The sequence below is a fragment of the Erinaceus europaeus genome, chromosome 16, assembly GCF_950295315.1.
Source record: "Erinaceus europaeus chromosome 16, mEriEur2.1, whole genome shotgun sequence".
NCBI lineage: Eukaryota > Metazoa > Chordata > Mammalia > Eulipotyphla > Erinaceidae > Erinaceus > Erinaceus europaeus.
In genome coordinates this window covers 52,563,102-52,583,726 of record NC_080177.1, presented here as the reverse complement: position 1 = coordinate 52,583,726, position 20,625 = coordinate 52,563,102, and the positions used below count along the sequence as shown (strand labels likewise).

The following is a 20,625-nucleotide window of genomic DNA, read 5'->3' as shown; positions in this document are numbered from 1 at the left end:
GGAGGCAGGGACTAAATTTGATTCCCATCTGGCTACTTGCTATCAAATTTGCCTCAGGCAAATGGATTGATCTCTCTGTCTCACACACACATACACACACATCTCTTTTTTTTTACTCATCTGTAAAATGAGCACAGTTTGGATGCTTATGAGGATTTAGTGAACCCAAGTATATATAATTCCCAGCACCAAAGACACATTTGCTAGAAAGGGTCTTGAATCCTTACACCACTTTTGGGTAAACCAGTGCAACAAGATGGGAGTGTTTTGTTGGTTTGGTTTTTGTTTCTGTTTTTGCAGTCATCACCAGATGGAAGTTAGTGCTCTGGCACTAGTGCTGTGTTCACATGAGTAACCTCCTCAGACTAGTATAAAGCTGCTAAGAGTCTGAACACTTCCTGGGAGACAGTCAGTATGCTAATAAAATGTCTCCTCACCCAAACCTATTCAATAAGTTATCTCCAGTGAGAACCTTTTTTTCTTTCCATTTTGTTTTCTCCCTCTCCCTTTCCCGCCCCACCCCCTTACACTTCTTCCTCTCTCTCTTTCTCCAGCTGCAACCCTGCTTTTGGAGCCTCATCATCAAGTGGTAGTCAGTTATTTCACTTTTTTTCAAGATCTTAGAAGCCTGAAAAACAAACCAGTTTGTTTACAGTTTTAGATTGAAGTACAAAAAAAAAAAAAATTCTTAGCAACAATCAACTGGGCAGGGGATACATGTATGACACATTTGGGGTTATTTCAAGTAAAAGGGCATTCATTAACTTCATCTGACCTCTGATTTGAAACTTTTTGTTGTAGTTGTTGTTTTTAAATACTACCAACCACAGACTTAAAAGTTTGCAGAAACTGCCGACAAACCGAAATATGTTAAAGGTTGTAATCTCTTGAAAGGAGTGGGTTGATTTTCCTGTTGCCCCTCCTCTCAACTTTAACCTCCAACCCTCCCTGGCATGTATCACTACAAATAAAACTGCTGAGGTTTGACAAGAGGATATAAAGTCACCAGGCCATCGTGCAGAGATGGCCACATCATTTTCTACAACCTGAAACAAATGCTCTGTAATTTGGGCTTTTCAATAGGAAGTCATAAACACTCACTCTTGGTATCGCTTTGGTTTTAATAATTAGTGTCTTTAAAAAATATATATATATATATACATATACATACACACACATATTAAACGATGTTTGACAACTGGAATTTAGTGATTTTGTTATTGGTTGTCTTTGACCATTAACTTGGATTTCTGGTCTTAATTCTAATGTATACGATTTCAAGCAGGCAGCAGATGATCCTGATATAAGCACGGCATTTGTATACAGTATTATAAATGGATTTTTAGTTCATGATTAAGATAAACCAGATGCCAAAAAGAAAACGATGTGTTTGTATAGCTCTGCTGATTTAAGAATATTCCCTACACAGGATTCACCTGCAGTGCCCAGCACTGGTTTTCTTTTAAAGAACTGGGGACACGTGGCTCATGGAGCACTTAAACTTGCCAGTGTTTTCAAAGTTTCAGTTACTTATAGAGATTCTCAAGTCATTCAGCTGTCTGTGGAAATTATTCATCCTACACTACATAAATGCTATTTTAGGAAGCCCGTGGCACCATTCAGTCTGAACTCAGCTAATTCTCTGTGGCTAGTGTCTGAATACTGGGAACAGGGAAGCTAGTTCATTAGTACTTTAGCTGTGGTTCGGCTTGGTGATAGTTTGTTGTTTGTTTTACTACAATGGTTATTGCTGGGCTCAGTGCTTGCGTGACTCCACCATTCTCAATGACCGCCCCCTCCTTTTTTTTTTTTTTTTTAATAGAGGGATACAGACAGAAGGATACCTACAACACTGCTCCACCACTGCAAGCTTCCTCCCTTGCAGGTGGGAAATGGGAATTGAACCCAGATCTTCTTGCATGGGAACATGTTCACTCTACTTACAGAGCAAACACTCAACCATTGGTTTGGTTTTGTTGTTTATTTGGTTGGTTGATTGGTTTACCAGAGCACTACTAAGCTCTGCCTTATGGTAGTGCTGTGGATTGAACCTGTGACCTCAGAGCCTCAGGCATAAAACTCATTTGCTTAAGAATTATGCTATCTCCCTAGCCATGGGTTTTGTATTTTAAAGGAAAATTTATCTTTTGCTGGCTCCAGTTTAACAGCTCCCAAACAACCCTAGAGAAATGTCCTATATATGCAAATGTTCTTGCTTCATTCTGATTTTCCCCTGATGGTTTCTGTTTTGTCGGGTTCTCCTTGACAGGTAGTTGCAAAGAGGGAGATCTGGACCAGCCAGACCCCTCTTTTGGGGCTGAGCGGGAGGGAGAGTGTTGACGACTTGAGAAAAGAAAAGACACCAAGCCGGGAGTTCTGTTAAGGCAGTGGCTCACTTTATTGAGGAAAAGGCCATTCTTTATAGGCGGGGGGGGGGGGGGGGGGGCAGGGATGGAAAGATAGGGTGAGATGACATTAGAGGTGGTGTGGGGTGGCGTCACCGTGGTGGGGCCTATGCTCTTTACACGTCATCAGTTGGAGGGCAGAGGTGATTTCAGGCATGGCTCACAGGAAGTGCTGTGTCACTCTGAGGAAGTTAGTGACCATCAGCGAAACTCGAGCCAGGCTTAGGGAGTATCTGCTGGGCCTAGATCAAGGCCAAGCAGGTCCCAACATCTCCTCCTTCTGTTTTTGTAATGCCAGGTCGCATAGCTCCTGTCTTAGTTTGTCACCACGCCAGTGATCTTACCCGTAGTTGGATACCATGCCTCGTGCTGGCTTTTGGGTATTGGCTCCATGACCTGTCTTAGGTTGTCTCAGTCTCTCTGAGATCTTACCCATCATTGGTCTACTGGAGTGCTGGGGAGGGTTCTTAGCCTTAAGGCTCCAGAGTCCTGAGTCTGTGGTAGTGGACCTCAACTTGGTGAAGCCGTATTGCCTCGAGCCTTTGCTGGATAAACTGTGTGCTTTTATTGAGCAAGCAAGGCCCCATGGTCAAGAGAAGGAGAAGGAAAAGGAGGGGGCATAGAAAGGGGAGGAAATAGGGTACCAGGCCATGGATGCCAGTCCACAGGGGGCTGTCTTGGAACTCTCTCCTCCTTTTTTCTAGATCTTCTTGAAGCTTCTTTATCTTGTCTTGGACAATCCCAGACCAGTTGGCATAGAAACAGTACTTTTCCTGTAAGAACAAAGGCCTCCCTTTTCTGCTGTAAGCACATCTAATCCCCTACGATTTTGTAGGACCACTTCAGCAAGGGAGTCAAGCTGTCTCTGGAGGTCTAGAATGGTACTGGAGACAAGTTTCATGTCGTTTACCAGCTGCAGTGAGAGCTTTTTATAAAAATGGGATGCCAGCCCAATACCTGTGGTCCCGGTGGCCACCCTGGCTGTCACACCAAGACCAACTAAGAGGGGTATCATGACAATGGCTCTCTTATGTCGCCCTCCAATGAGGTCAAATGAGGGAAGAGGCTCACCCCCAGGGATGATGTCAACGTCTGGCAAGAGAAAGGCCAGAGCACAACAGCCCATCCAATTGGTCGGTAAGAAACTGTGGGCAAGTCTATTACTGCAGGTAAAGACCATTCCTGCTGGAGGGCATCCTCCATCACCTGGATTTAAGGTAATATTGTCGTGACATAAAGAGGTGTGGATCTCTCCCACATCTATGCGGGAAATGTTGGGTTGAGGAGACGTGTGAAGGCAGATCCCCGGATTACCAAGGGGGAGTACCTGGACCTCCACAGGTGGAAATAGAGTGCAGTTAGTCAGGGGGAGAAGGAAGGCTGGGTTAGCTGGGTTGGACTTCTGATCGATTGATGAGCTGAACCACGAATAGTTGGAAATGACGAGGAGGGGTAGTGAGTGACCAGTTTTTATATAGAGCCAACAGTCTTGAGCAAGGTTAGGGGAGGTTTGGTTGAGGAGAGCAAAGGTGGTCTCAAGGACCCCCTCAGTCTGAGGATCAAGGGCCAATTCTCCCCATTCCTCAGGGAGGACCAAAGGATGGTGATTTAACTCAGGATATTGGGAGCTGATGAGCCACTCAATCATCTGTTCAGTTTCTATTTTTCTAACTCTGTCTTGGACCCCTCCTCCCTCAGAAAACCCCACGGGTGCTGTGAGGTCCCAACAGAGGGTATCTCCTGGTGAACCATAGCAAGGGGAGGAGGCTATATTTCCTCCCTCTAACCTAGCCGTAGGATTAAGGAAGTTCTGGGTGCCCGTCCAAAAGGTCTTATTATCAGACATCCGCGAGAATTGTTGGGCCTGGTCATAGCATGTGGAATGCATGGTTCAATAGTAAGAGGAGCAAGGGCATGGTCCCGGACAGCCATTGACAGCAGGAATGGCTTTGGGCTTTATGACATAACCATTTGGGCATTTTTTATAGTTCATTATAAAGGTAGGCGACCTCAGAAGGGCAATCCATGGTCAGGGCTGGAATACCCGTGGTAAGGAGAGCCTTATATTTGCCTCCCCCACAATCGCAAGGTTTACCCATGATCTTTTCAAGAGCGTTCCAGGCTTGTCCTGGGTCATCAAATCCTCCATCACATGTCTTGGGGAGTGTCGTTATCACGATCAACAGGAGGGCCTTCATTTTCTCCTTCTAAGAATTCTGTGGAGGAAGCAGAGGTGGGGGAGGGTCTCAGGGCCAAGAGCTACCCTAGAAAGATCATTGTCATCATTCCCCTGTTGGGGCAAATATTTTATATTTCTGGCTAGTATCCATATTGGTCTTTTTTCATTTTGGGGGAACACACATACAAATCCTCTACCTGCTGTGAGAAGTGGGTCTGGCCCTCTCCAGGCTCCAGTGAGCGGGTCTTTCCACCGGACCCAGATTGAGCTATACAAGATGGAGGAGGTCCATTGTTTCTGGAAGGTGGATAGCTGAGGGCTTTCTTTTGAAAAATTTAATATATTTAAGGTGAATAATGCCTTTTCTAGTTGGTCATGTGGGGTAGGGACTCCCCTTTTGTTTTTGTAATTGAGATTTGAGGGCCTGGTTTTGTCTTTCAACAATTGCCTGTCCTCTGGGGTTGTACGGGATGCCCGTAGTGTGGGAAGTTCCCCATGTGTGGAGAAATTGTGAAAAGGATTTGCTGACAAAGCACGGGCCATTATCAGTTTTAAGCTGGTCTGGAAGTCTGAGGATGGCAAAGCACTGAAGCGTGTGACTGGTAGCATGTTTAGATTTTTCTCGGGAGTGGGCAGACGCCCAGCATGCGCGGGAGAAGGTATCAATTGTCAAAAAGATATATTTGAGTTTTCCAAAAGGAGGATAGTGGGTAACATCAGTTTGCCACAAATGATTAGGACGGAACCCCCAGGGGTTACTTCCCATGGTCTGAAGAGGGGGCACCTGTAGAAAGGGCTGACAGGACTTGGCAGGTGCGCACTATTTTTTTGAGGTCTCTTGTGGGGATATGCGGGAACCTATGTCGGAGGCCTCTCCAGTTGAGATGTGTTAAGGAATGAAACCATGTGGCCTCAGAGACGGTGTGAAATTGTAATGTAGAGGCCAATTGGTCAGCAATGTAGTTTCCTTAGGATAGGAGTCCCGGAAGGCCTTGGTGTCCCTGAAGATGTTGGATGAACAGAGGGTTTTTTTCTTTCCATAAGCAAGTTTTGGGTCTGGATTATCAAGGAAGTAATGGGATTGGAGTCAAGCCTGATATGGGCCTCAACCAGATTGGGTAGTAGGTTGACAACATAAAGACTATCAGAAAATAGGTTAAATGGCTCAGGCACGGCATCGAGTGCCATGACAACTGCATACAGTTCTTTGAACTGAGCTGACCCCTCGACAGCATGAGCATCTGTCTTTATGGGTGTGGGCGGATTGTCTAGGGGGAGGAAAAATAACTATGGAGGATCCCAAGCACCCTCCATCAGTAAATATGATGAGATAATCAGGGTCTGGCTATGACAGGAAGAGACAGGGAGGCCTCCACTCAAGTCTAGAAAAGGAGCTCATCCATGTGTAAGGCCCATAGTGACAATCTATATTTCCAAGAAAGCCTTCTAGAGCCAGGGCAATCCGGCCATTGTAACCAGAGGAAATCAGTATTTCAGAAGGGGGTGATAAGAGATAAAGGTTCAACCCCAAAGAGTCAGACAGAAAGGTCCCTACCCTTAATATAATCAGCTAGTTGGTCAGTCATGGAATAGACTCGTAGGGCCCCTCCCACAGGAAGATGAACCCAATGAACAGGTTCACCGTTTTGATCAAGCGGGGCAGTGGACAAAGTTTTTCCAGGGAAAATGTAAAAGATGAGGGGCAGACTGGGGTCGTAGCATTTAAGAACTGCTGAATCAATGGCAGCCTGGAGCCTGGCAAGCAGCTCTAGGTGATCAGGCCCCAGGGGTATATTGGAGGAGAGATCACCATCTCTTAGGAGGTCAAAGAGGGGGAGAAGCTCTTCGGTAGTGATGGGGATCCAAGATCTCAACCAATTAATTTCCGCCAACAGCTTTTGCAGCTGAGGGAGGGTATAAGAACCCTGGATCTGGAGCTGAAGTTTGACCAGGGAGACTGAGTCTAAGCATAGTATAGATCTAAGAATCTTAAAAAGGGGTATCTTTTGGATCTTTTCAGGGGCTATCTGGAAATGGTTTTGTTTAAGGATAGAGAGACACTGAGCAGTGAGCTTATGGATGGCTTTAGGGTTAGGGGCTCCCAGGATGATGTCGTCCATATAAATATAGAACAGGATGTTAGAGTCTTTTTGGAGGACAGAAAAAATGGAGTGCATATAATATTGGCATATTGGTAGACTGTTAGCCATGCCCTGGGGCAGGACAGTCCACTCAAAACAGGAGTCAGGTCCCCCAAAGTTGGTGGAGGGGATAGAGAAGGCAAATTTACTACAGTCGTCGGGGTGTAGGGGGATGGAGAAAAAACAATCTTTAATATCAGTTATGGTTAAATGATATGAACTGGGAATTGTTGGCATCCAGGGTAGCCCTCTTTGAGGGGTCCCAAGGAGGACCATTCTTTCATTAATCTTTCTTAGATCATGTAAGAGCCTCTATGAGCCATTCGCTTTTTTAATCACAAAGACGGGGGAATTCCAAGGGCTGGTAGAAGTCCTCACATGACCCAGTTCTAGCTGTTGTTGGACCAGTTGACGTAATTGTTGTAATTTTGGGGTTGGAAGAGGCCACTGTTCAACCCATATGGGGTCTCCCAGCTTCCACTGAATTTTTGGTACTGGGGGGGCGAGCAGTGGCCCTTAGGATTGGGGGTGAAATGGCTCAAAATGGTGATCTCCCCTGTAGTTAGGGAAAATCTTCTTTCCCTGTTCAAAGGACTGTTGATACTCCTTGTCATCTAAGAGGTCATAATAGAATCTCTTGTGGTCTATTATAATGAATGCCTCAGCTTCTCTGAGGATGTCCTGGCCCAAGAGATTGGCCGTAAGGCCAGAGACCACCAAGGGGCACACCTCTCCATGATTGCCTTCGTGATCAGCCCAAGGGAGCCAGGTGGAGGTTTCCCATGACATGGACTGCCCTCCCACTCCTAATAGAGGGGGTCCCAGGGACAACTGCCAGAAAGGGGGGACCTCCTTTCGGATAACTGTCCAGTCGGCTCCAGTGTCAATGAGGAACCTGAAGGTCTTTTCTCCTGCGGTAAGGGTCATTTTAGGTCTAAGTCTGGGAACCAGGGGGACAGTCCAGTGGGCCCTGATATGACCCCTCCCCTTGTTTAACGGGGCTGGGGCCGGCCTCTGAGGGAGTTTAAAGGTTGGCCATTGATACTGAATTTAGATTTGCAATCCCGGGCCCAATGAAAGCCCTTTTTGCACTTGCGGCTGGGTGTGCGAGGCCCCCCGGTGGATTGGTTAGGGGGGTTTCTTGCCTGGTTAAGGCACTCTCACTTAAAGTGGCCCTCTCTGCCGCAACCAAAGCAAGTGTGCCCTTTGTTAATTGAAGTTTGTTGGAGGGTATTAACTAGGATGGCTATATCTTCTTTATGGGTGTCTTTAGCCGCCAAGGCCCTCGTCTGGTGGGAGGAAGAGCCAACATCTCTGGCGGCAATAATCCAATGATCAAGACTCTGCTGGTGCAGCCTGGCACAGGCAAGTTTATGGTCAGCGTTCATGCCATCCCATACCAATGATCTGACAAAGCGGTCCCTAAGTTCACCTGCCGGAAATTTTCTTTGCAAACTTTTCTGGACCCTATCGATAAAGGAGGGGAGGTCCTCACTGGCCTTTTGATTAATGCCTGCTATGGGGGATTCAGTGGGTCCCTCATCGAGCTTTCTCTAGGCCTCGAGGCCAATGGTTCTAATTTGATCTTGATAAGGGGGGGGGATAGCCGCCTGTTGGGCACCCATGGCAAATTGATCAGAGGTGCCAGAGAGCATGCTAATGGTGATAGGGATGGGGGATTGGGCGTTTTGGTTTCTTTCTTCATGGGCTCGGCACTCTTCATTAAAATAGGCCAGAAATTTAAGAAATGTGGGCCCAGGCAGGTCGGCATTAACCAATTCTTTCCAATCCTGGGTGACGCAGGCCTGGTGGGCTAGGCCCTCAAGAATAGTATCTGCCCAGGGTGAGCTGGGTCCGTCTTCAGCCACAGCCTTTTTCAGTTCTTTTAATTCTCTGGGGTCCCAGGGATTTAATTCTCTGGGGTCCCAGGGATACCAGATGGCTGGTCTGTTACCCCCGGGATTAAGATTGACAGGATAAAGGTGGGGAGTTTCTCCTAAGCCGAAGGCCCCTCCCATATAGGGAGGGGGCACTGAAGGCAAGGGACCAGGAGTGTGGAAAGGGTTAGTGAGTGACTCAGGAGTCAGGGACTTGGAGGAACAGGGCTTAATGTCGGGCCAGGGAGTACAACCATAGAGGTCTAAATAGGGGTACAGGGGCTCTGAGGAAGGTGGGTGCACCTATCTTTGGGTCAATTTTAGTCTCTGTCTCCTTTTGTGGCCGTCTTTGGTTTCCTTGGTAGGCCTGGGTGGAAAGCAGCTTTTTAGAGCTGCGATAGTAGGGAGTACCTCGAGAGGGGGAATCTCTCCTTGGTCAACCTGGGCTCGAGTGATCAATTCTACCCGGTCCCAGGTGTCCCAGTCGAAGAGGTTGGCAGCAGGAAGCCAAGGGGCGAACTTGAGTAGGCACCCCCAGGCTTGAAGGGCTTGATTATCAGAAAGAGTCAAGCCTCAACTCTTAAGTAAAATACGCAAGGATTCAAGGGAGGGATCTGGCTTCCCCTTGGATGAGGTGGAACCCATGATAGGACTAGAAATAAAAGGGGTGAAAAAGAACTGGCATCCAATGGGTGACAGACAATCAACTGTGCTCGCCTGGCTGGGCCCCTCGCGGGACCTTAAGGAGTCTTAGCTTAGGAGTGGCCATATAAACCCCGACCTTGGTCTTGGCATGGCCAAGAATCTCCACTGAGCTGAAACGACTCCACGGACATGCAGGTAGAGAGCCCACTCACGTCCCGTGGCTGCAAATGCTGTGAGGCTCACAACATGCTCACACACAATCACATGGAGGCAATCATTCAGTCAAGGCAGGGGCAACAACTAGACTGGCCACCGTTACTTGAATATCGTTAAGTGAGACCTTCAAGACTCACCGGAAAGTAGCCCCAGCCACAGCCCATCAGTTGTCATGACAAATTCAGTTCTTTCATGCGTTGCCAAAGTGAGAGGGGAAAGAAAGAGCAGAGGACTGCCCCATAATTTATTGGGGTACACTCACCAGCAGACTGATTGGCCCGTCAGCGTTCTTCCGTTGAGCAGCCTCACACGGGGCACCAGTCTTTCGGGTTCTCCCCGACAGGTAGTTGCAAGGAGGGAGATCTGGATCAGCCAGACCCCCCTTTTGGGGCTGATGACTTGAGAAAAGACACCAAGTCGGGAGTTCTGTTAAGGCAGTGGCTCACTTTATTGAGGAAAAGGCCATTCTTTATGCGGGGGGGGGGGGGGGGGGGGCAGGGATGGAAAGATAGGGTGAGATGACATTAGAGGTGGTGTGGGGTGGCGTCACCGTGGTGGGGCCTATGCTCTTTACACATCATCAGTTGGAGGGCAGAGGTGAATTCAGGCATGGCTCACAGGAAGTGCTGTGTCACTCTGAGGAAGTTAGTGGCCATCAGCGAAACTCAGCCAGGCTTAGGGAGTGTCTGCTGGGCCTAGATAGAGGCCAAGCAGGTCCCAACACTATTTCACCAAAAAACTGAGCAGAAGGTGGACAGATGTCATGATGACACATCATGTTGGAGATGAGAGACATGCTACTAGGTGGGTCCTACCTGACCCTTTGGTCATGTCAATTGAATCTTTTTAGCAGTCAGGGAGCCTTCCATAGAGATATTGATTGCATAGGGAGGAAAGTGAATACATTTGAAATGTCCTCAGTTTCATCTGACTACTTCATTTCTTCTTCTTCTTTTCTTTTCTTTCTTTCTTTCTTTTTTTTTCTTTCTTTTTTCTTTATTGTCACCAGGGTTATCACTGGGTCTAGGTGCCTACACAAAGAATCCACCATTCCTTGATGCCATTTTTACCTTTTTTCTTCCTTTCTTCCTACCTTCCTTCTTTCCTTCCTTCCTTCCTTCCTTTTTTTAATTTGACACAACAGAGAGAAATTGAGAGGGGCAAAGGAGATAGAAAGAGAGAAAGAAAGATAGACACCTGTAGACCTCCTTCACCACTCATGAGGTGTACCCCCTGCAGGTAGAGCAGAGGCTTGAACTCAGGTCCCTCAGCATGCTGATAGTTGCACTTAACTGGGTGTGCCACCTCCCAGAGCTCAAAACTTCATTTCTTCAGCAACAGAATCCATAACCTAGCAAAAATAAGTATGATGGGACTGGGTGGTAGTGTTTACCATGTGCAAGGACCTGGATTCAAGCTCCTAGTCCCACCTACAGGTTTTGAGAGTCATACAGCAGTGCCACAGGTCTCAGTCTCTCCCTCGCCCTCTCCCTCTCTCTCTCTCATCCTTTGTCAAAAAAAAACGTGATGAACAGGAGATGGTGGATGGGGAAGAATGATCCAAACAACTAAAAACTGAGTGTTATCTGACATCTTCAGATACTTAAGAAACTAAACTTTTGTAAGTACCTCTGATAAATCATTAAGAACTGATGCTAGCAGGATGCGACCAGACTTCCCTGGACAGACAACCCCACCAATGTGGGATTCCCTTCCCCAGAGCCCTTCCCCACTAGGGAAAGAGAGAGACAGGCTGGGAGTATGGATTGAGCTGTCAACGCCCATGTTCAGTGGGGAAGCAATTACAGAAGCCAGACCTTCAACCTTCTGCATCCCACAATGATATTGGGTCCATACTCCCAGAGGGTTAAAGAATAGGAAATCTATCCATGGAGGGGATGGTATACGGAGGTCTGGTGGTGGGAATTGTGTGGAGTTGTACCCCTCTTATCCTATGGTTTTGTCAATGTTTCCTTTTTATAAATAAATAAAGAAAAATCAGTAAGAACTTCCCTTGTTCCTTCCATTGAACAGGGCAGTTTTATCCTACAAACTCAAATGGTCAGTCTGAACACCAGCTGTAATAATCTATTGTGTTTATTCACTGCTTCCACATTCATGATTTTGGTTGAGCCTAAGCATTCCTCTATGAAACTGAAAACATTTTCACAGATGGAGAAGCAAATACTCAGAAAGATAACATGATTTGTTCCAGATGAGTTCATTAGTGTCATAAAGCTAAGGCCTCTTTACTGTTCAAAAGAGATCTGATTTAACATTTACTGTATACTAGACACCTCTGGATGAACGGCAGTCCTGTGGTGTGAGGGTGGGATGCTAGGGTGCTGTGTTATGTGGTTAGGAGTGTTGAGTGGTGTGTAGGGAACATTGAGGATGCAAAGGCAATGACACCTGCTGATCTGCAGGAGGAGGTGGATTCTGATCCAGATGTCTGCATCCCAAGTCAGAACCAATAGGGAAATGTTAGCTGCTATAGCCAATTCATGCATCCCTTCTGATCCGAACTTCCTGAATCACCAGTTCCAAAACCTTTTAAGCTAAACTATAAAAAAAGTCTACTGTGATAACTCAGTTGGTGGAAAGGAACATGTGGACCTACTGAACTCATTATAAGAGCCATGGAAAAAGACCAGAAGTGGAGCTGTGGGACTAGTTGAATAGACAACTCAGAGATTTTTTTTTTTCCAAATCATAGGCAGAACAATAAGTTTGTTTTACTACAATATTTGCTATAATGTCAAAATTCATTCTCCTCTCTCTTTTTTGAGGTTTTTATTAATTTGTCCCATAACATTAAAATATTTGGGGGGAATCACCACAGGGCTTCACCAGTCTAGGATTTTTTTTTTTTTTTTTTAGATAGAGACAGAAACAGGTACAGAAAGTGTGAAAGATCACAACACTGAAGCTTCCTTCCATGCAGTGGGAGCCAGGCTCAAACCTGGGTTGTACACATGGCAAAGCAGTGCACTATGCAAGTGAGCTATTTTGTCAGACCAAAGGTGAATTTTAAGAACCTTTGAAATCCATACAGTTGTACTGGACAACAGAAACCCATTCTGACTGATTTCAGTATTTCAAACCTTACACTAATTATATACAAAGTGAATATTTTGACTACCAGTGAACTTGATGCTTACTCTTACCAAGAACTTTGTTTTTGTTTTTAATTAGTAAGACCATGTATAGCACTAATAGATTAAAACAGATGTGATTAAGGTGAAATTCAACTAGCTTCTTTTGAATCTGTTTGCCATTGGGAGGGGGGTACTTCTGTACTCTAGACTGAACTTTTTAGATAGGAAGAAAGATTAAAGAGGGAAAGAGAGGGAGTTGGGTGGTAGCTGAGTGGGTTAAATGCACCTGGTGCGAAGCACAAGGACCTGTGTAAGGATCTGGCCCCCGGCTCCCCACCTGCAGGGGAGTTGCTTCACGGGTGGTAAGGCAGGTCTGCAGATGTCTATCTTTCTCCTTTCTGTCTTTCCCTCCACTCTCCATTTCTCTCTGTCCTTTCCAACTATGACAACAATAACAATAATAATAGTAAATACAACAATAAAACAAGGGCAGCAAAAGGGAATAAATATTATATATATATATATATATGTATATATATATATATATATATATATATATATATACATATATATATATATATATGTATATATGAAGGAAAGAGAAAGACACCACAGTATTAAAGCTTTACTGGGGAGCCAGGCTTGAACCTGGGTCAACTACACAGCAGAACAGGTGACTACTCACCTCATTTCTGAAAGCCATAGGTAGGCTTATGTCATCTTGAGATCTGGGTTCCTCTATCAGTAGGGACTTGGGGATCTGTATCATTACCACATTCTCTAAATGTCTCTTGGGCTGAGAGTCCCAGAATTGGTCTGACCACCAGCATTCTTCACATTAATAGCATATAGAATTTCAATATCAGTAAAGAATTCCAGATTTACAAAATTGTAAGCTAAAAGAATAATTTTTTACAAAGAAAGAAAAAATACAAGGTGGAACTTTAATGATCTATGGTCTATTGCGACAGAACCAAGGACTCTAAAAGAGGAGGGAGGGAGGGACAACTTGAAAAGGGAATTGTGGACCCCATGTCCTATGACAACTTCTGTAACCATAGTGGTATTATAAATCAACATTTTCCTAATTGGGTGATTTTTTTAAAAAAATTATAATTATTATAATGAATAAGATGAAGAGGAAGAAGAAAGAGAATGGTTTCTCACTGCCAAGAGAAAAGAAAAATGAAATTTAGAATGCTGGACTGGTGAAATAGCTCACTTGGATAGTATACTGCTTTGTTGTGTGTGACCCAGATTTGAGTCCAAAGGAAGGAACCAATAAAGAAAGCTGTGATGGTACGGTCACGGTCTCTCCCTCTCTCCCTCTCTTCCCCTCCCTCCCTCCCGTCCTCCCTCTCTGCCTTCTCTGTTTCTTTTTTTTTTTTTTAATTTAAGAAAGGATTAATTAACAGAACCATAGGGTAGGAGGGGTACAACTCCACACAATTCCCACCACCCAATCTCCATATCCCACCCCCTCCCCTGATAGCTTTCCCATTCTCTATCCCTCTGGGAGCATGGACCCAGGGTCATTGTGGGTTGCAGAAGGTAGAAGGTCTGGCTTCTATAATCGCTTCCCTGCTGAACATGGGCGTTGACTGGTCGGTCCATACTCCCAGTCTGCCTCTCTCTTTCCCTAGTAGGGTGTGTCTCTGGGGAAGCAGAGCTCCAGGACACATTGGTGGGGTCTTCAATCCAGGGAAGCCTGGCCAGCATCCTGATGGCATCTGGAACCTGGTGACTGAAAAGAGAGTTAACATACGAAGCCAAACAAACTGTTGAGCAATCATGGACCCAAAGCTTGGGATAGTGGAGAGGAAGTGTTAGGGAGGTACTCACTGCAAACTCTAGTGTACTTCTGCTTTCAGGTATATATTTTGCAGTAGTTTATGGATCCATGTGAACATATGCTCTCTCTCACAGAAACTGGTGTATATCTAGGTTTTGGGACTTTGTTAGAAAGTGAACCACCTGAGATGAAATTAGAGTATACTATGAAAGGAAAGGTCTCACCCGAGTAATGAAGCTGAAGGGTTGTCATTCCACACGTGAAGTCTCTGGACACAGTCTGAAGTGAAGCATGTTGAGGTGGCAATCATTGTTTTGGTTAGGTGTGATCGGCAGATGCAATATTATTTGATATGGATTGGAAGAGGCATACGGGAAAGTGGGCCCTATCCAAGGGTTCCAGGACTGGGGGAAGTAGGGGCTCTCTAGTGGAGATGTGAAGTTCCTGCTGTCTTAGGGTTCAAAAAGACAATCGATAGTTAATGTTATCATCACATTATTTGGTAATTGGATTAACTTTGCAAAGTCCTTTTGTTAGGGTTTGGTGTACAGTACCCAGTATCTTGTATATAGCTGTGCTATTGGATGCTTCTGATATACTTGGTCTAGGCTTTGAGAGAGTCCGCATATCAATACACAGCCTATATATTAAAAAGATTCAGTTTGTGTTTTGAAAAACCTTGAGACATACAATTGATTTTCCCCCTCTCATATTAATTAACTAGTGATTTATATGTCTACATTTTGCTAGGAGTGTACATAAACACCATTCCCACCACCAAAAGACTGTGACCCATCCCTCCCACCCACTCCCACCCCTAACTGGCCCAGGAAGCTGCATGTCTACCCCTCACCACAGGGTTTTTACTTTGGTGCCCCACTTACAATTTGGTCAGGTCCTGCTTTTAGTTTCCCTTTCTCAACAGAAGTTGAGTAACTCAACTTCTGTTGATGAGTGGGATGATCCCATACTCATCTTTATCTTTCTGACTTAGCTCACTTAACATAATTCCTTCTAGCTCTGTCCAAGATGGGTCAGAGAAGGTGGGTTCATTGTTCTTGATAGCTGCATAGTTGCCTTCTCTGTTTCTATTTAAAAGAAGGAAAGAGGAAGAAGAAGGAAAAGAAGTTTATAAATCTAACATGAAGCCCTAATTTAAAGTATTTCTATCTCAATCTATTTAGAAGGATCTTATTTCAGTCCACCTGTATCTTATGTGACTTCCTAAAACGTTGCTAAGCAGGCAATAACCAGATTATAGAGAAAGATTAAAGCAATAGGAAAACGTTGAGGTGTGAGTGAGTGGTGCTTACTGAAATACCTTTCCATGCAAGCCTTTTTTTGGGCACAGAACACCCCTTATTTACTAACACTCCACAGCTTCTGACCAAAGTTCTGAATGTCACATCGTTTTGCTTACTCATAGGAACTCAAGACTCCTTGGAGCCAAGATCGCCCCACAGAAAGAAGAAAGATCAGTTTCTTTCCTTCTTGCTATAGTGGACTTTCTTTGTCCCTCACTTTGGGAACCAAGAAGTTACAATTACTACTCTTAATTTCAACCCTTATCCTTCCATCTCCCCCACCTCATCCTCTTACTTGAGAGCTCCCCTCTCTTTATTTATTTATTTGTTTATTTATTATGGGGGGGAAGGTTTTTTTTGTTTTTTTTTTAGCCAGGGTTGATCATTGCCTTCCAGGAAATGTGACTCATTGACTCATGCCTGATTTTTGCTCAAGTCAGTTTTTCTAACATCTCACAAAATCCTCAGATGATGGAGAGCAGTGAGGTACCAGAAGTCTCCATCTGAAAGTTCAGAGTTCTGAAATCAGCAGAGAGCCCAAGGCTATACAAGACACCCTGCTCCCCAAGGTCCAGCTACTGTACTATTTCCCTCATTCCCAAATCTTATTTGGGGTGGGGAAGTAATTTTCTAGAATTTTCTTTCTAGTGGAAGATAGAATAGATGAGGCAGTTTGCATTGGCCCATCCTCATGGTGTTTACCCTCCTCATTATTTTCTCCGCAAAGGAACTGACGAACATCTGTTTTAAAGTGAATTTTTATTTTGTGGACATCAGTGATGAGGACAAAATAAATACAGATTCAGTGTCATCTGACTGGAGCAGGTAGAAGGGGAGTAATGAAAATGTCCCCTTTTGTGGGTTGCTGAGAGGTGATAGCTCTTAAAAAGCAGTCTGCTAACAAATCCCAAGCTAATGCAAATTAACAGTTGTTTTCTCTCAGAACTGCATGACTGAATAAACATTTACCATTTGTTTCATTTCTACTCATCTCTTAAAACAGTTGCTACAGGTCTTAATAGTAAGACTCGAAACATATAATGTATTAGCCTTGGCACATCAAAATATTGTTCATCTTCCAAACTTGAGATATTCTCATTTGGCTTCTCATTGAGTTTATAATGTTCTGAGGAGAATGTATCTAAAAATCCATCTTACTAGTCTCCTGGAATTAATTTGGTTTTAAAGGCTTTGTAACTTGTCACTGTTTACAACTTAAACATGACCTGTCAGTAGTGAAATTGACAAGCACTATGGTACATTTCAGTCTCAGGATGGGCCTGAGACAGAATTTGAACTATTAAATAGCATTTTGGAAGAGAGACCTGTGATACTTGTATAAAGTCATAATGAGCTTAATAATGGTATTTTGTTGGAGGGGGAATATGCAAGAGTAGTTCACTTGTTAGAGTACTTGCCTTACCAAGTGTGAGGACCCAGGCTCAAGTCCCTAAGTCCCACCTGTAGAAATTCACTTTTGTGAATGGTAGAGTAATGCTACAGGTGTATATCCTTTCTATTGCTCCTTCTTTTCCTCCCTCTGTACCTCTTTCTAAGAAAAAGAGAGAGAGAGAGATAAAGGAAATAAATGAGGGGGGAATGGGGAAATGGCTGCTGGCAACCATGGAGCTGTGCGGGCATCAAGCCTTCGTGAGAACCATGGTAGCAAAATAATAATTAATTAATTTTAGGAAATTTAGTCTTCACTGAGACAGCAGTGCTTCCTGCTTTTTTTTAAATTACTGATTTAATATTGATTTACAAAATAACATGTCAACAAGTGTACAATTCCACACTGTCCCACTTCCTGATTATTATTATTTTTTAAATCTAAGCCTTTCACAGGATTCAGTATGATCACCTTTTCTCACAGTGCCTTGTGGCCATTGTAAAGGGCAAAGAATTTCAGCAAGTGAACAACTGTATCAAGTAAATTCATCTTAGGAACCCTCCTTCAAGGTTTAATTCCAGTCGTTAACATTCCTGGAGCTGGTGGTGTCTGCCAAGAGCTCAATACCCAGTTCATATGCAGCCAATCTAGCATGACAAAGTTGCTCCTGTTTTTGTTTTGTTTTTGTCTTTAGCAAATGGGAAACCTGGAGCCCCAAATGGAACCTCCTGCAGTAAACTGCAAAATTGAGATGAGATCCTAGAGATACAGTATAAGGGATTATCTGGGATCATTTGGATGGTTTGCAGTTGCCTTTGTTTGGCTACTGAGTTAGATCATTCTTGGCAAGTTTGGTGAATTAGTATCCTATTCCTGAGTCCCATTTCAATACCTAGTTTGGAACTCATCCACTCTCTGAAAACTTCCATTGAAATTTTTATGAATGGTATTTGCATAGACAAAATGGAATCAAACTATTGACATGTAGTTAATTTTTTTTTTTATGTGAATGGTTTGTCAGTAGAGATAATTTAACCAAAGGCACCTGTCTTCTCTGAGAACTCTGCCTGAAAAGACTCTTGGGTCAAACTGGGTGAATTTTTGTCTTGAAAATAAAGCTGTTTTTGAGGTATGAGGGAAGCTTAGTTTTTGAAATGGTATAATGAATAATGAAGGCCCCTTTTCACTCCCCCCACCAACAACCCCCAAGAGGCCTAAAAAGGACATTTGTAAGACTCTTGGGATAGAATAGTACTGTTAACATTAAAAAAAATCTGTCAGTAGATACAAGGAAAGGGGAAAGTGGAGGAAGAGGAGAAGGAGCAGGTAGTTAGTACTCAGAACCCAGAACTCTAGAAGGAACTCGTTTTACAGATATACTTGCACTAAAACTCAGACTGTGAACTCCAAAAGGCAGATAGTAACTGAAACAACTGATAGACCTTCAGTTGTAAGTACAGACTTAGGTATGTGTGTGTGCACACCTACCCCCTTCTCCACTTTCCTCCCCCAGTGGCTTTTTAAGTGGCCAATAACCAGCCTTCTAAATGGAGGTCAGGTGGTTTGTATTTCTGGATTTTTCAGAACAGACAGGGTTTATCATTAATTTAAAGCTGGAAAATACACTATATCACCTCCCCCTGTAATTTAGTGGATGTGGTTCTTGAGTATGGCCAGAATTATATGTGTGTTAATGTGTCTTGAGCTGTGACCTAAACTGTAGATGAGAAGACTCTTTAAATGTTAAAATGCAGAACAAATAGAATTGCTTATACAGGAGGGAAATACACAATGTTCTAAAACTTAACCTTTTTATGGGGCAGATATTATATGTACCACTTTTTTTTTTTTTGTCCATGTATACCTTTTTGAAACCTCCCTCTTTAGTGGATCACTAATTATTGGTCTGTCTCTTTTATTAAAAAATAAAGGAAAGAAGAAAGAAAGAGAAACAGAAAAACCTTGAAGTTATAAGGTATACAATTCCAGAGTTATCAGATCTGTTCATCCCTCTACATGTCAAAGTTTAAGTGCTATGTTTTGTATATACAGTTATCATGATATTTGAAAAGGCCATAAAGAAAAGTAATTATGTAATTGTGTTAAAGAATTTAGAAGCAAGGATGAAGGCTTTTTAAAAAGAGAGAGCAGTATTAACAATTAAGTACCTGAAATCAAGATGCAAAATTCTGGCCTAATTATTAAAAATGACTAACTATGCATAAAGTTACAAGCCTTAAGAGAATTTCAGAATTATTATTTTTTTATTTTTGTACCAAAAAAAAAGGGGCTCACCCCATCATTTTCTATTTTAGCAGTTTCCACAACTTAAACATTAAAATCTTATTGTTTGATTTCTGTTATATTAGTAGTGTGTGTTTTGCAATTCTAATCTTCACGGTTTTCTTTCTTTATCACTGAAGTAGGCCTTTTGAAGCTGGGAAATTTTTCATAGCAATATTGACAGTGTTCACATTTGCATGATGACAGCCAAGGAATGGAGCGGTAATTTCTGAAATTGCAGAAGTATTTAGAACACTGATAAAAGCTGAAATATATTTTTGATGGATTGAAGTTAAGCATACATGATTTTTCCTGCTGTCAAAAGGCTCTGAATTTAGTGAATATTTGCCTGCTGTGAGAATGCAAGATTAACATCACAACCATCACCCGGGCACCCAAACCCTGCAATTTAATAGCTTTTTAGGTTCTTTCCTTTTTCTAAACAGCAATTAATCTCATTTTAGTACAATTTTCTCGTTTCTGAAGTCGCTCATTGAATCGCTGTTTTGTTCATATTTGGCTTCAGCTCCTCTGCATAGTCATTAAAGTCCCAATTAATGTCACCTTTAGCTGAAGAGTACTCATTTTTATTGAGAAAATGACAGTTGCTGCCATGAGTAGTGCAGTGTAATATACATTAATTGCCCTGTAACACTGGTAATTACGAGTTTTTCAAGCCTCTCAGTAAACTGTCATGCCTAGACAAGACTGTGCTAAAATAGATTACTCATTAGGGAGACCTGTCCTATTTTCTGGTGGGTTCTTAGTGTTGGTTTAAAAAAAAAAAAATCTTGAGCTTGAACAAATAGTTGCCAAGAGCAATTTCCTACAACAATATTCTTGTGTTGGGTCTTTCAGCCATCACTTAAGATTGCGGTCAGCAAACAGACAGGGTGCAGTGGACACTACAGATGTTGAGGCTTGAGCATTTATTTATGTGCATCACAAGAATGAACTTAATGGTGCTCCATTCAGGGTTGAATACAGTGTGTAATGGGAGAATCCTCCTAGAGGGTGTTGTGTTAAAACAGGTTCATTCCCTGGTGGGTAGAGACTGGATGAAAGAACCAATATTCCACACTTGCTGAGTCTTAATCACCTCTACATTGAGCCCAGTAAGGAGCACTGCTGGTGCCTTGTTGAAACAAATCCATGTGAATATGGAATAAGTAACCCTGACACTGGATATGGCAAGTTTTGTATATGTTTTTAAAGTACAGTTAAAAAAAAAAAAAGTAGTTGGAAGGTAATGAAAAAACCTCACATGTGAAACTTATAGTCCACAATCTTTTATA

General features: G+C 43.3%; 1 protein-coding gene across 4 annotated transcripts in view; it reads left to right on the top strand.

Annotated features, from left to right (window-relative positions):
* Positions 1–20,625, top strand: part of CDIN1 (CDAN1 interacting nuclease 1) — a 301,784-nt gene that overhangs the window by 197,841 nt on the left and 83,318 nt on the right. The window contains exon 11 of one of the 4 annotated variants that reach the window (XM_060175162.1): positions 15,780–16,732. The exons of the other annotated variants lie outside the window; for them this stretch is intronic. Within the exon in view, the coding sequence (XP_060031145.1) occupies positions 15,780–15,909 (130 nt within the window). The 3' untranslated portion in view covers positions 15,910–16,732. Of the gene's footprint in view, positions 1–15,779; positions 16,733–20,625 lie in introns of those variants that run through there. 4 annotated transcript variants of the gene reach the window in all.